The sequence below is a fragment of the Ylistrum balloti genome, unplaced genomic scaffold, assembly GCF_031769215.1.
Source record: "Ylistrum balloti isolate Yb309-2 unplaced genomic scaffold, AGI_CSIRO_Ybal_v1 Utg370054, whole genome shotgun sequence".
Taxonomy (NCBI): domain Eukaryota; kingdom Metazoa; phylum Mollusca; class Bivalvia; order Pectinida; family Pectinidae; genus Ylistrum; species Ylistrum balloti.
The window spans coordinates 669397-686888 of NW_026782105.1; the positions used below are offsets into that span (position 1 = coordinate 669397).

The window sequence follows — 17492 nt, forward strand, 5'->3', positions numbered from 1 at the left end:
TCACTGTTCCTATTATAGAGAGAGAGTAACCACTGTCCCTATTGTAGAGAGACAGTAAACCCCCAGACAGGAGTCCAAATTCAGCATAGAGTTATCACAGTATAAAGACCCTGTCAATGTAGGGCCAGTTTGGAACAGTGTGTAGACTTGAAAAAGTTTAATTCTTATTAATTTGTCTCAAGTATTTCATTTCTTTGCATATCAATCACGACACTGCTACCACCTGACCACAGCCAAACAAAGGCCTTACTGTACATGTTCTTGAACTCTATGAAAAACCAGCCAATGATACCTGGTTGATAACATATAGCTTTGTTTTATGTTGAAAACAATCTTTTTCATTATCAGTGTTCAATGAATAAATGAATCTGTAAACAATATGTCTATACAGAAAAGTAAAAAGTGATTCATGCTCCAACAACAATGTTTTAGTGCACAATTAATTGAGTAAAACATAACAAAATCACAACAATCTAATTTTACATGCTGAAATAAAATTTCATGTATAATACGAAAGAAGCTACCTAATTGTTTACACTGCAATGGGTGGAGTACAGAACTTAGAAAAACACACTACTGGATGGAAAGTCAGACATCACCAAAACAGGAAAATCACAACAAACTGAAAATGTACCAGCCACATGAAATAAGGCTGTATCACTGTCTGAGGAATACACACAGGAAATTAACATTCTATCAAGTCTAACCTTCATAGAACACAAAGATGTCCTACAATCATCCTCCAATCATATTCTATATCACTGAACATGTCCTATACACATCCATTCTATAATGTTTAACATATCCTGCATACAGCAATTTTATATATTGCTAAACTTGTCCTACCGAGATCAATTCTACATCACTGAACAGGACCTACACAAGACCGTTATACTGCTGTATATATTGCTAAACTTGTCCTACCGAGATCAATTCTACATCACTGAACAGGACCTACACAAGACCGTTATACTGCTGTATATATTGCTAAACTTGTCCTACCGAGATCAATTCTACATCACTGAACAGGACCTACACAAGACCGTTATACTGCTGTATATATTGCTAAACTTGTCCTACCGAGATCAATTCTACATCACTGAACAGGACCTACACAAGACCGTTATACTGCTGTATATATTGCTAAACTTGTCCTACCGAGATCAATTCTACATCACTGAACAGGACCTACACAAGACCGTTATACTGTATATACAACTTGTCCTACCGAGATCAATTCTACATCACTGAACAGGACCTACACAAGACCGTTATACTGCTGTATATATTGCTAAACTTGTCCTATCAATACATCACTGAACAGGACCTACACAAGACCGTTATACTGCTCTATATATTGCTAAACTTGTCCTACCGAGATCAATTCTACATCACTGAACAGGACCTCTACATCACTGAACAGGACCTACACAAGACCGTTATACTGCTGTATATATTGCTAAACTTGTCCTACCGAGATCAATTCTACATCACTGAACAGGACCTACACAAGACCGTTATACTGCTGTATATATTGCTAAACTTGTCCTACCGAGATCAATTCTACATCACTGAACAGGACCTACACAAGACCGTTATACTGCTGTATATATTGTATATATTGCTGTATATATTGCTAAACTTGTCCTACCGAGATTCTACATCACTGAACAGGACCTCGTTATACTGTATATATCACTGAACAGAACAGGACCTACACAAGACCGTTATACTGCTGTATATATTGCTAAACTTGTCCTACCGAGATCAATTCTACATCACTGAACAGGACCTACACAAGACCGTTATACTGCTGTATATATTGCTAAACTTGTCCTACCGAGATCAATTCTACATCACTGAACAGGACCTACACAAGACCGTTATACTGCTGTATATATTGCTAAACTTGTCCTACCGAGATCAATTCTACATCACTGAACAGGACCTACACAAGACCGTTATACTGCTGTATATATTGCTAAACTTGTCCTACCGAGAACAATTCTACATCACTGAACAGGACCTACACAAGACCGTTATACTGCTGTATATATTGCTAAACTTGTCCTACCGAGATCAATTCTACATCACTGAACAGGACCTACACAAGACCGTTATACTGCTGTATATATTGCTAAACTTGTCCTACCGAGATCAATTCTACATCACTGAACAGGACCTACACAAGACCGTTATACTGCTGTATATATTGCTAAACTTGTCCTAAATCAATTCTACATCACTGAACAGGACCTACACAAGACCGTTATACTGCTGTATATATTGCTAAACTTGTCCTACCGAGATCAATTCTACATCACTGAACAGGACCTACACAAGACCGTTATACTGCTGTATATGTTGCTAAACTTGTCCTACCGAGAACAATTCTACATCACTGAACAGCACCTACACAAGACCGTTATACTGCTATATATATTTCTAAACTTGTCGTACCAAGAACAATTCTACATCACTGATATGATTATCCTATATCTTGCTAAACATATCCAACACCACAAACCAATATGTCCTACATAGTTCACTTCTATATATTGCTAAAAAGGTCCCTGCTAAACTTCTTACCTCAAATAAAATACATACCTGTTTATATCCTACCACAAACCTCACCTGTACATACCAGGTATGCAGTTGATTTCTATAGAGTCAATGTTTCTACACCAAAATGATATACATACCTTTTAAGATAGTAATGCTGATCATTACTTGCCCTGTACTATAAACATATAGAACAGTTTTCTATTCAACTTCTATCGTTAAAAGAACCTCTATCATAAAATGTTTTGATGGTCTTAACTTTTCATCCTGTATATATACTACAAATCCTCTTCTGATTCCTTTATTACTTAATAGACAATCTTTGAGTCTTCAATCTGTATTTTTCTGACTTTTTCAAAATTAGCCAAAGTGTCTCATGAAAATACAATCCCCATTGATTCAATCGGATACCAAATTCAGACAGTGATTGAAAAACAGTACAGGACAAAGGAAAGGGCATATGTAAGAATGGTGGAATGTTACATAGGCTGGAGGGCTCATAGCCCTTGTCAGCCAAACATTGGAGGGATTGGGAGAAGCTTTAACAGTGCTGTCAGATTAACGTAAAGGTGTAGAAACAAAGGCATTCCCCGTACATATACCTGGGGTCAGTGTCTGGTTGGTCAAGATTTGTTATTGTTGTAGTCACTGGCCTGGATAGTTACACAAGAGAAAGAAGAAAAAAATCCAAGTCAACAACATGTATATTTCCATGTCAACAATACTGATAACAGCATGACACAATCTATACATACAATGACACATAGATACATGAATCGGCACAAAATAGAGGCCAAAAAACATCACTCAAAGTCACTGAAACAACAAACCCAAGCTTCACAATGTGCAATGCATAACAGGATTTTGTTCAAAACACACAACAATTTCAAAAGAAATCTCAATTCAATGTTTCAAAGGGAGGTGTATAATCAAGAGAGGTAAAAAATTTCCAAGGAAGAAAAAATAAAAAAAAGCAATAAACAATCCCTAACAAAGTTATTATTAGTTTTAAAAAAAAATTGAAAAAAAAAATAAAAATATAGGCTTCTAAGAACAATTTTGAAGTTTTGAATTACCTTCCTTTTCAATGAAGTCCATCTTACCAGATAACACCAAGATATTAAATTACGTTGTGTTGAGGTTTTATCCCAGCAAGCATAAATTTTATATGTGTGCACATGTATATGTCACTACACTGTGGACTCCCAAAACCTATGTTTAATTTTCAACATTTTCAATAGATTACTCACTTCCCAGCATGATGAGTAAGAGGGATTTCACCAACAATGTAATGTACAGTACATATTTATGCACACACATGTGCAGAGGACTGCAGTTAAGTGAGTGAAATACCTGACATTTATAGGTGTGTACCACAAGCATTTAGATATCTGTCAATAGTACCAAATAAAATATGAAACTGATACCAAAGTTAAGTGATTATAATTTTAAGAAAATATTTTGTAGTTTATTGTTTTAAGCCTGCAGTCATATATACACTACATTTATGTTTGTGTACTGTTACACTAATACAGTTACAGTTAAGACATAGAGAGAACTGTAGGTACTTGCCTTATGGTGAAGCCTACCTTGCACAACCCATATTTACACTGGGTCAGTATTGTAGATCTACCTAGGTATTCATCAGGTAACAAACAGAAAATGTGTAACAGATAAACCTGCACGTATGCCTTGTTGAGTCACATGTATCTTAAATTCCACATTCTTCAAGACAACAAAAAAATTTCCTTGTCCTGACTTGTCACTGTAACGACCTTGACTGCTGCCAGTTACACAAGTTTCTTCAGATTTCAGTTTCCATGACACCGGTACATCAGATTATCTGCTTTGAGTCACTTTTTTAAAGAAAATTATGCCAGTCTGAATAAAACGAACAACTTGACCTTGACCTTTAAACCTATACGTATGTTGAATTAAGATTCCTTGAAAATTCTACAGTTTCTGTACTATTTACCAGTGTCTACCTGGTAGGTCCACATATTCAGCCTCAAGTATCTGCCTGTCCTGTCTCCTGCATTCACCTAGATACTTATGTTAATTAATTTTTTCACCTGTCCTCAGGCCTTTTCTTAACCCTTGTGTCTATATACACTTGCAGCTTTTCTTTTGATGACCTCTTGACCTATGAGTTGATACAGATAAACAAGTACTGTCATAATTCCTCCTGGCTATATCCACCAACATTCGGCTGTATCATCAACCAGACACAGTTGTGTCCCTTCAAATAAATGGCTGATCCCACAACATTCCAAGCTAGGTCAATGACCAGGCAGTGAGTTATGTCCCTTTGAATTAGGTTATCCTAAACAAGAAGCATATCGTTGGAGACAAATCCATGCAACAGAAACAACTGTGAGGAGATTACCTTGATGGCTGAGTAAGCAAAATTTAGAATTTAATCATTGTCAATGAATCCACCTTTTACACCAATGACATAAGAAAAGGTGTGACAGCTTCCTCACAGGTGAAAGTCACAATTGTCATTTGTTATACGAATCAATGACTAGGAACTTCAGACATTAAAATTCTGTCATCAGATACATTACTTCACTGTACTTCACTGTCGTTAGGTTATATTGATACATGCTGTATATGGTTTTTTCTAATAAATAAACTGGCTCGTGACAGATATTACCTAGCGTCTGTATAGTACACTAAAACTATGCGCACACAACACTTCTAATCTGTCAATGGTGAAAACAACAAAGGTTTACTTGATCAGTGGCTTTCCAGACTGGGGCCACTGTGAAGTAACCACGGCTGATTGTAATTTCTAGATTTCAATCAAGTCGTCCATGTGGAACAATGCTTTAATCGGGAAGGTGTTTGTTCTTCAGACGTTTTACCTGTGATACCTGGCTGACCCATGCATAAGAAACAATAAGGCAAATACACATCCTCTCCTTGCACATGAGCTATATTGCAGTGATAAATGAAGCTCCTAACAAACCTCCAACACAGATAATAGTATATAGAAAACAACACCTTGAAATGTTTAGTAACTCCTATTCTCCACCATGTAGCTTGGTAATTTTTTTAAAAACGAAGATCTGCATTATTTCCTTAACGAAACCATCATCATGTGAGTCACAAATATTTCAACAGTCCAAACAATTTGCTACTTTTATCCCTTGAGTTGATCATGCTCAGTATTTTTTTTTTCCTTGTAAGATAAATCTTGTCTTCATAAAGAGTGATAAAAATCCAAGACAGAGACTAAGTAACAGCCATATCTATGACAACTAATGTTGCATTCATTCACATTACAATATCCTACAACTGCACAATATCACAAAATCCTTTATAATCCTCAATGGTTCTCTTGTCTTCTTATATTACTAGGTAAATCCACAAACACCACACATGTTCTTTTCATCTCAATGCATAGTACATATGTTCTGCCAAAATTAGCCCATTACCACAGGTTTGGCAGTTAAATGTTACCTATCCTTACTTACGCTGATGGACAGCAATTCAAATATCTAACTTGAATTTAAACTGAATGAAAAGTATAAAAGAATCCTAAACATATGTCTAAACTTTGACATTCCACATCAAGATCTGTAACTCACTAAAGGTTTGTTTCCTACAAGGAGAAATAGCCAGAGAACTTTTAATTTCTAAAACCACTAAATGTTTAAGTTGCATGACATTGCTGTTTATTACACAATGGAAATTTTTTTTTTTTCTTTAGTCAACACATACTTTGCTAATTTGCAATCATACCTAATCTATGATTTTCAACATGAAAACTATGTGAAGAATCTCTGATCATTTAACCGCTGCGTGTATAAACCAATTACAACAGGAAATCCTTTTAGTGGAAAAACAGTTCAAATATCATGTCAACAACACCAAGTAAATGTCCTTGAATGTCCTAGTCTTTTTATTTTTATCAAAAAAAACAAAAAAACAAAAAAAACAGGCAAGACCAAAATTTCTTTGCTTAATCATGTTAACTACACTAAATTTCAAAGAATTTTCGCTGAATGAAACAACTTTTCTATTAGATATAAATGCAGAATACAGTTTAAAGAGGACAGCATTTGACAGTGTTAATTGAAAAGTATTGCAGCTTATTATGGTACATTGGTATTTCAAATTTTATCAGCAGGTCAACAAATTCATGTTATGACAGTCCCAAAAATATGCATTAGTGAAAAATATATCCTAATTGAAATGGAGCAGGAAAGGAAAGTAGGAAATTTACAAAGTTTTCAAATCAAGTTTTAGAGATAGGATTAAAGTAAAGGTTGATCACACAGGAAATGAATAAAAACAAAAATACACATTTAAAACAGACAACATGCAGACTGATACAGATCACAACCATACTTCTGTCTGCAGCCACAACAATGAACACTTAGCATACTCTTTCATCGGGAAGACATTGACTCTAGGAAAACTGATATTTCTACACATGAAGCCCTGAGAACCATGTATATTACTGTTCTTTATAGTCTTGACAAACATGTCAGCTGAGAAAGTATTCAAATGTTCGATTAGCAGTATATGTATTTTATGAGTCATGATATATACCTACATCAATTTAGAAGCCTAGCAGTTTCACTTTTGTGGTGTGATTTATCTATTTGAAAGCATATTAAAATTCACATAAAAAGTCTTTACCTGTAATTGTTCTTACAGTTCACTGCTTTTATACAGTAGCATACAGCTTGAATTTGAAAAATGAACAGGTCACCATCTTTATAGTGTATCAAAATTTAAAAAGAAAAAAAAAAAAAAAAAAACACAAATATAACATATGTCAGCACAAACATCATGCTGATAGGAGAATTTCTAACTCTCACGATCAACTAGTAAAACATACTTAAATGTCACTATTCAAAAAACTTACTTCTGCTACTTTCATGGGAAAATATTACAATGTTTCAATGAAATCAAACAACAAAAAGGGACCTATATCAGAGATTATATTTCCTTATACAAAATCAAATGTACAGGAAATAAGAACACACAGACAAAAAATATAGATTATTCATTAAAATGATTGAGCAAATCACAAATTGATGAAAAAAGATACCATCAACTAGATGAAGAAATATTCATATTTAAAAGTTTGATGATAAAATGTTCCAAGGGAATTAAGTTATGAAAGATTCAGAATAGTTTAATAATTCTAAAAATATGAAAAACAGTACTGAAATGAAACTGATGAATTATCATCTAGGGATGGATTAAAGCATCTACATGTTACACACAAATACTGTCTACAGGAGCTCAGCATACATGCAGTCACTGCACAAATCATTACTGATCAAAGGGAAGCAACTCTAGCAGTAGAGACTGGTTCTAACTTAAATCAAGAACCCGTATAAAGAAACTATGCACTCAAATCCAAAGCAAAGTGCTTGAATAATACAATTTAGTTCTGAACATAACATAGCTAATTTCATTGAAATACTTACTAAAATCAACTGAGTTGATTCATAAACAATCAGTAATTTACATGTGTATTTTGATTTCACATGGAGCAATATCCTTTAAATATCTATAAAACACATACTTTAATTTTGAAAATCAGTGGAACCCGTCTTCAACATGTCTTCATTTTTTGTTATATAATTCTAGGTCAGACTCTAAAGGACCTATACTTTTTCTTCTAAGTACCTATTTACATGCATGGCGAGAGTAAAATATCCCCATTTCATACTTGGCCAAAGCTTTGTAAGGCAACAGGCCTCAGTGGTTATTGTTGGATTAAGGTACACAAAGATATTAGATTGATCACACTTATTGTTTAGTTAGAAGAGTGTTCTATATACAACTACCCTGAGTAGACAAACTGATCTATAGCTGTGGTAATCAGATGTTAAAAAACTTTGGCATAGAATTGTGAAGAAATCCAAAACCAATCTTGGTGGCCATCATCACAAGATCTCAATAAGTTCTAGGGTAATTTCATATTTTCTGTTTTTTCCTCTCAATTGTTAGTTGTATTATGAATTATGTCAAAAGGACAGATGTAAATGAATCAAGTGGTAACATACTCAGAATTTCATATTGTTAATTAAAAAATTTCTTCATGAAATGAGATTGCGATTTGACCTAGTGACAAGAACTTTTCATGTAAAAAAAGACATCCATGATGGCTGTTGGCTGTTTAAACCAAACATAAACAATTAAAAAGGACTCTACTAAAAAATATTTGACAAGAATTATTTGATTTTGGACAATGTACTGATGTCTTTGGCAAAGACAAAAGAAAATTGAACAACTAACCACCTGACATAGGTTGAATGATGAAACTCCTTTTAATCTTTAAAAAGTATATCACCAGTATATATGACACTGAATCAAACCATGAGACCTTTATATAATTATGACCTTTGACCCCAAAAGCTATTCATGCATCATTGTTTTATTAGCATTTGAAATACCATATCAAGTTTAAGCACTTCAGACACATTGAAATACAAGTTATTGTGCTGAAACTGTATATCTGCTGGAGCTGCAGTGACAATGATCTTTAATTTGTTTCTTTTTAATAAGCAACAAAAATGCAAATTTTAATACTATGTCAAGCAACAAAATACTACACTACAACAGACAAAAAATGCAGAGCAATGTTATCCTCAAAAGAAGACCTAAAATAATTAAAACGCTGTTTCAATTACACATTTCCCAACCACAGCATCTATACCTTAGCTTGCTATATGCTACCATCCCTCAAGTTCCGATCCAGCCGCAATATCAGCAATTGTATTTTGACTTCTATACAACACTATAATGGTCATGCCTATATAGCCTGTTATACAGAAGACATCACCAGCATACAACATCTACTGACTCTGGGCCTAGGCCAAACATTATCTGTCCAAACCAATCTGTGTATCAACAATCCACACTGTAAGGTTGGTTTAGTAACATCACATTGAACATCACATCAGGCTTATGTAAAACAGATCCTATAGTGGAACACAGACATTCTTCACCAGCTGTAGGGGTCACTTATCAAAGTTTCTTTTTCTTTTTTGTTTTTTCTTTGTCATCGATAATTAAATTAAAAACAATTAAGTTATCTTACGGTTCAGTCTGTCACCATATATACAATCAATGTTTTATGTTTACTATTTCATAGATACATGTACTGATTTTCATGGTCTATTGATTTGGTTTAACTAGCAAGTCTAATCACTCATATATGTTCACTGCTATTATTTACAGGTTCATCCACTGCAATCGCAATAAATTGTGGAAGTCAATATATAATGAAAGCAATATCATGTGATTTTTGTCTATAATTTTCTTTGTTAATCTTGTAACGTGGGATATGACGTCTGTGTTCCATTACAGTCACTTTGAAGCATACTTTTTGTGTTGGTAGGTTAGTGTATATGAAATGATATATGTTAGTCTAGCCTGCACAGCATACAGATCAGTGTATATATAAATTTGTATGTGTTATGCTTGACTGTAAACAGCATACAGCCCAGTAATAGCTACACAAATAATGCTGTACAGATAGTGGAAGTAAAAACAAAATTAACCTGGTGGAATCACTCCGGCTGTCAAAAAACACAACAATCAAATGCTCAGCTATATAAACAACAGGCTTTGGCAAGTTAGTACATGTCTAGGCCAAGTTTGTTAAGGGGAGATAACTACAACATCATCAAATATCATTTGCTGCAAAAAAAAAATCTCTCAACATTTTTTCACAAGGTATCATCAACATTACCTGTGAGATGTTTCTCATTTAAAGAGCTAGTAATATACAATATGCATATATACTCTAACTTGTAATATGGGCGTGCAATGCTTTAGAAACTTTAACAGTTGTCAGTAGGCTTGTCAATTACAATATTGATACATTTTACCATATGAATGATTCTCACGAATTCAATTACAACCCTTTACAACTTTCACAATTACTTTTCATCCTATCAAATTTGATATCCATACTATAAATAAATGATCTGTTGAAATAAGTAATTTTTGAAACGCTGGTGTTGATCGATCAATGAGAATCACTCAATTAGAAATTAATAGTAATATTGCTTGCATTTTGGATGCCTAGTAGTTACTGGTTCTAGTAAAGTCTAAATTTTGTATATATTTCACTCTGTCACTACCACTAGCCAGAATTTTAGGACATATTTTAGGGATCCATTTTGGTCCAGTGCAGATGACAGGTGGAATATAGCAAAACTAGACTGATCACATGTCAGTATCATCCAATGTTACTATAATTAACTATGGCTATTGAAGCATAGACAAATATTACGTCAGTTATCAGTTGTCTCCCTTTTATAAATATATTAGTTTCTATTCATTGCATTATCTATAAATTCATATCATTAACTCACTACAAAGATATGAATTTGTGAGATATATGAATTTAAAAATTTCAGGACAGATTAATTTTGAATTTTAAAAAGCAGTTAAGCATCATTCTAAATTACATTGCTAATAAACCAGTAATTATTTTCAAAGAGGAAAACAAAAGGTAAGGGAAGACAACCTTAAATTATATAAGCATTGTCTACACGTTCTAACATGCAGCAAATATGATATACACAAATCGATGACCTCTGTCCTAACATCAATAACTTAAACAGGGGCTCAAATCAAATGACCTGATAGCATAATTTCAAGCCTCAAGTGAATGCATACCTTCTCTTTTGGTGTTGACCTCTGTGTTGGATGATCTCATTCTGTACATCAGCTGTGTCTTTGAACTGAAATACATAATACACAATATCTTCATAAAATGGCATAGAATTTTTTTATTTAAATACTGAATTAAAGTTTGATGACATGTTAGAAGAGGAATGGAGAGATACTCCTCTCTGCAGAACTGTCATAGTCAGTCCAGTTGTGTCACAATATCATTATTATTAAACTAATGCCATATCTGGTCATGCACAGTAACAAATTTTTAAACTACTTAAACATGATGAATTATGAACATCACCTCTACACAACCTGTTATGTTAATGAGCCTTTAATTCAATCCACCAAACCTTAAAATTACATTCATGAATCTTGCCCAACCTTAAACCATTCCCAATATGTTATTGAGTTTTGAACATCACTTCAATTCCATAAACTTTGTCAAGTCCACATGAACAATTCCCTAAGCTTGAAATTCCCCCACCTCCAAACCACATGTATTTGTTAAGGAGCATTATTCCATCTCTGACCTGCTGAGCCCAACCCCACATCCAAACTTATCATCTTGATGAGCAGTTACTCATTTCCATACCAACTGGATAACATCTAGACACTTTAATTAAACATTTAGTCTTCATTGACACAAAGGTTTAAATGGGATGAAATGTAACATTTATTGTCCATTATGTATATATATATGGTGAGAAACTTACTGTTGCTTGTTTGATTTTCAGTTCTTCCAAAAGTTTGATGATCTCAGAATCAGCCACATCAAAAGCTGACTGGCCCTGAAAATTAAAAATATATCATTTCTGAAACAAGCCACAGTCTGATTTCAAGGTTATAGTCTCAAATATTGATACAGGTAACATATTACCTATGTGAGTAACGATCCTGTATTAAAACAGTTCAATCTTCTGTAAAGTAATCAAGTTCCCCCTATTTAACTTTTATTTTTTGTTTTAGTATCAAAAAGCATTGTTTTTGTTTCCACTGTACCATACATTTCACTTCCACTTTTCTAATAAAAATCATTAATTTTCAACATCAAAACCATACTAAAGTATTAAATATAACAATCTGCCCCTTAATGACATAACTCATTACTCAAATAAAATTGTCAATGGTAAAAACAGTGTCAGTGCTGCTGATTCTGACTCAACAAAACTTATGTTCTAGATCAAAGTCAAAAATCAGTATTGAAGCGGTGTTTTTACAGAAAAAATCAATACAGATGTAAATGGTTGAAGTGTTGGAGGGACTCACAGCATTATTTTTAATTTCCATGTCACACATGTGTTCAGCAAGGACCTTGCAGGCCTCTTCCTGTCCCCAGTGTGCAGCTGCATGTAATGGCGTCCACCCATCACAGTCCTTAGCATTAATGTCAGAGCCTGCCTGTATCAGGACACTGTGAACAAATTTAAGTTTAAAACACATTCTAAAACTAAATTACTTATCATAATTACAACATATCATGATATAACATTTGAGAAAATTTGTCATTTGCATTCTCAGACAATCTTTCTAATCATTGATTTAACTGATGTATAAATATGATATTTAAAACACTACAGGGCATTGAGCTGAATGCATGTTCAGTAACCTGCATGTCAAATTTTAATGCATTCAAATAGTAGTACGGTTCACAATACATATATGTCCAAGACATTGTTCTAAAATTATCAGATATATGACAGTTGCAGAATTCATGGACTTGTGGACCTCATGCATCTCCCCATCTAGATTTTTGCTTCTACTTTGATTACTTTGGATTGTCTTCAATCACCTCCTAGGCTTAAAAATGAAGGCTCCTAGCATCACTAACAAGTCCTAGATGGATGAAACAGCTATATGATGTAGTTTTAATTGTCTGGCTCTGCTGGATCTAACTCTTGTATTACTGAGTGTTATTCATTTGTTTGTTTTTTGTACAATCTTCCTCCTCATAAAAAAAAAGTCAAAGTAATTTTTAAAGATGTTTTTTTGCTTCTCCAAATCTTTGCTTTGTTCTGATTTCAGTTACACCTCATATGATTTCACTACCCTGATATCAATAATCTCAACATAATTTTGTAATGATGACATGGATGAGGCCAACACTAGCAGAAAAGTAACACATTAGTCTTTTATAAAAGCAAGACAAAAACAGCGAAAAAAATCTGGTCAAATACTGACAATATTGGTACCATTGTTTATCAAATAGCTTAAAACAATGGCTGCACAAATTTTATTCTTTTTTTAATGATTCCCAAACAGAACAAATTTTTGTACCATTCAAATATTACTATATGTTCTGTATTATATGTTCTGTATGTTAAATCTAAGTTACAAATTATGATGTGATAACCTACCTTATGACCTTCATGTAGCCTTTGGCACAAGCGACATGAAGGGCTGTGGCTCCAGTTTTTGGGTGTCGCTTTTCTTTGACGGACTTATTACTCAGCCATTTGTTGGCATCTGCCAACATCTGATTCTCTTCTTCGGACCGAGCTGCGTCTGCATCCACCCCTGGTCATAAGAAAATACAGGTAAACAGCTATTGCATAATATATCTTCCCCACTGATCAATGTACTATCATCAAATTCAAAATGTTATTTCACCTGCAAATTAATTCTAATGATATTCTATACCATTTGCACTAATGCCAAAGATGCGTTACAACAAACTAACGTATATACGACATGGTAATGTTAACCTAGCTCTATCCAGTCAATTTTCCAGAAATGTGACAGTTAAAAATTCTCTCTGCATTTAATTACCCTCAAATTCTTAGTCATAAAACTGAATGCATGACATTCAATGAATTTAGTTACTGGGTACGTTACATTTATTTGTTACAGAATCTTACTTAATTACAAATTAACCTAATAGTAATAATTCCTAGTGTATCATGTCATACAAACTTTATTCAATAAGATAAAGGAAATATTTTTTTTTTTTTTTATGTTTTTGATATTTGTTTATGACAAATTTCCTTCACATTCTGATTTATTTAATACAAAGTTTAATATTCATTTTAGTGATTTTGACATTATCAATTTTTGAAAACTTGTTGACAAGTTGTGAAATGATTGTGACCTGGCTGTGGCTGTATCTTTAGGTCGGTTTCCTGTATCATCACAACCCAAATATTTCCTGATTTTTCTATCCTCATTTGAGTATCAAGAGGAGATCACTTCAGTAAAGTTGAATGGTTAAGTGTTGTACCATTGTACATTCTCTCAATATCATGTATTGTACATATGACAACTCAGAGGGCACATTTATATTTTTCCCCTATGAGATAAGTATTCCTTAACTGTGCCTATAATATATATTCTATAAAATCAGGTGCTAGAGTCAGTATATACTGTAACTGTATATAATATTCTGTTGTTGATTAATATTTCATCACATCAAACAGATATGAGTTGGGCTGAAAATTGTTCCAACACTACAGCTAAAAAATCTAGCCTTATTCAGCCAATCTCTTATACACCTCTATTACAGCCAGAATATCTGTGTTATTCAGTCAATCCTGTGTTATTGTGTCATTCTATCATCCCCAATCTACAGCCAGCAGACATTGTTTCATTCTGCCAGACCCCTTTCTACAGCTAGCAGATAATGTGTTATTCTGATTGTACCCACTCTAATGCCAGCAGACATGTGTCATTCTGCCTTTGTCCACTCTAAAGCAAGCAGACGTGTCATTCTGCCTGTACCCACTCTAAAGCCAGCGGACATGTGTCATTCTGCCTGTACCCACTCTAAAGCCAGCAGACATGTGTCATTTTGCCTGTACCCACTCTAAAGCCAGCAGACATGTGTCATTTTGCCTGTACCCACCTATATACCAGCAGATGTGTCATTTTGCCTATCCCTACTCTATAGCCAGTAGACACTGTATCATTCTACCTGTCCCCACTCCATAGCCAGTAGACACTCTATCATTCTACCTGTCCCCACTCTACAGCCAGCAGACATGTGCCATTCTACCTGTCCCCACTCTATAGCCAGTAGACACTGTATCATTCTGCAAATTGCCATGTTATATACATTTTGATTATCCCTACCCTACAGCCAGTAGACATTATCATTACACTAGTTTCCACTTAACTCACAGTAGACCTTGTGTCATTCTGATTGTCTCAACCCTACAGACAGTAGACATTTTCATTATGCTAATCTCCACAACTAAACTTACAGTAGACCTTCTGTCATTTAGTCAGCCCTTATTGTGTCATTTAGTCTGTTCCAACTCCACCGCCAGTAGACCTTGTGTTATTCTGCCATTCCCCACTCTACTACCAGCAGACCTTGTGTTATTCTGCCATTCCCCACTCTACTACCAGCAGACCTTGTGTTATTCTGCCATTCCCCACTCTACTACCAGCAGACCTTGTGTTATTCTGCCATTCCCCACTCTACTACCAGCAGACCTTGTGTTATTCTGCCATTCCCCACTCTACTACCAGCAGACCTTGTGTTATTCTGCCATTCCCCACTCTACTACCAGTAGACCTTGTGTTATTCTGCCATTCCCCACTCTATAGCCAGCAGACCTTGTGTTAATCTGCCATTCCCCACATTACCGCCAGTAGATCTTCTGTTATTCTGCCATTCCCCTCTCTATAGCCAGTAGATCTTGTTATTCTGCCATTCCCTATTCTATAGCCAGTAGACCTTGTGTTATTCTGCTATTCCCCTCCCTATAACCAGTATACCTCGTGTCATTCAGTCATCAGTCTCCAAACTAGAGTAGGTACACATGGTGTACAGTGTCAAGAGGAAACAACACTTATCTCAATTTGATTTTTGTTCCAACATTAGAAGAATTATCTGATAAAGCATTTATAACCAGTCATAAAATTCACAACTTTATTTGATTTCAAGATTTTTACAGCTGTTTTACAACCATCTACTAAATTGCCAATTCAGAGACATGTATTCAGAAACCACAGTCTACAGTCAAACATTTGATTACTAATGAAAGAAACTATTTCTTATTACAAAGTTATAATACCTTGTAATGAAAATTAACTAAACAAAGTATATCAGGGATGTAGGAAGTTCATTACAAGCAGATCTACCCGTACTAAATTGTACCTGTCAGAATTCAGTTACTTAGCATAATCACCAAGCACAGCCCTATACAGCCCAAGCTCACATCTTAACAGCTAGCATCCCCCTGTTCTTGTACACATACTCAATGTATATTTATCAGCCTTCAGTTCATGTGTACCTATCTACCTTGCAAAAATTAACATCCTCCTCTTCCCTTTGATACATCTAGGTGCCCAGTGTGCTAATTAGCTTCAATATAGTCTGTACTGCTACTTAGCACATCCTAGGAGAAGTAGACTACGGTAAACTGTTTTGTTAACACTAACCATAAACATGGTGAAAGTGTCTTCCCTCCTTCATTTTTATTTTATTCAGGAATTTCACTAAGACAACAGATTTTTAAGTCTGATAGCAATACAGAGGATTCCAAGAGCCCCATCTGAGAATGTATTTTCGCTATCCAGCAAAACTTGCTTCTACTCTCTCCCCTCCACTTTCCTCCTCTTCCCTCTCAGCTCCCCCCAGTGTAAACATCGTGGGCTATTTTTACACTGTTGGAAAGGCAATCTCTCACCAATGTATACCTATTGGCTCTTTACCATACAAAGCTGATGAATTTATTTCATCTGGAAGAAAGTTTCTGTACTAAGTTCATTTGATTAGCTTGTACATTCACTTGTAATTGATTTTACACCTGTAGAGCCTTTTGAGTTCTGACATGCATTTTTCAATTAAATACCTATACAGTGTTTATGTTCTTCCCATAATAGAATGAGGTCATTAAGTCCTAAACTTTAAAATCTGCAAATGTCAGATGTATATTTGTGCCAAGGTTTATTAGAGATTCTAAAATAAGGTGTATTTAAACAGCCAGACCTAAAATAACGCAATTATTTAGTCATACAAAATAAAGGAATACCGGTATATTTTTATGAAACAAGCACTGCTTGATTCATTTATTCAATGTCTATCAGTCAATACCAGATAGGTACCTTAGTGTGCTTTACCCATCAATACCAGATAGGTCCTTTAGTCTGTCTGTACCCATTAATATCAGATAGGTCACTTAGTCTGTCTGTTCCTATCAAAATCACAGAGGTCCCCTGGTCTGTTGATACCCCTCAATACCAGAAAGGTCCCCTTGGTCTGTCTATACCCCTCAATTCAAGAATAGGTCCCCTGATTTTGTCTGTACCACTCAATACCAGATAGATTCCCT

General features: G+C 34.6%; 1 protein-coding gene across 5 annotated transcripts in view; it reads right to left on the reverse strand.

Annotated features, from left to right (window-relative positions):
• Positions 1-17492, reverse strand: part of LOC132549337 (protein phosphatase 1 regulatory subunit 12B-like) — a 92993-nt gene that overhangs the window by 52162 nt on the left and 23339 nt on the right. For all 5 annotated transcript variants that reach the window (XM_060213264.1, XM_060213268.1, XM_060213267.1 and 2 more), the window contains exons 4-8: positions 13575-13734; positions 12487-12631; positions 11934-12008; positions 11221-11285; positions 3165-3215 (exon numbers count right to left, since the gene is read on the reverse strand). In XM_060213264.1, coding sequence (XP_060069247.1) covers positions 3165-3215; positions 11221-11285; positions 11934-12008; positions 12487-12631; positions 13575-13734 — 496 coding nt within the window. The remainder of the gene's footprint in view (positions 1-3164; positions 3216-11220; positions 11286-11933; positions 12009-12486; positions 12632-13574; positions 13735-17492) is intronic.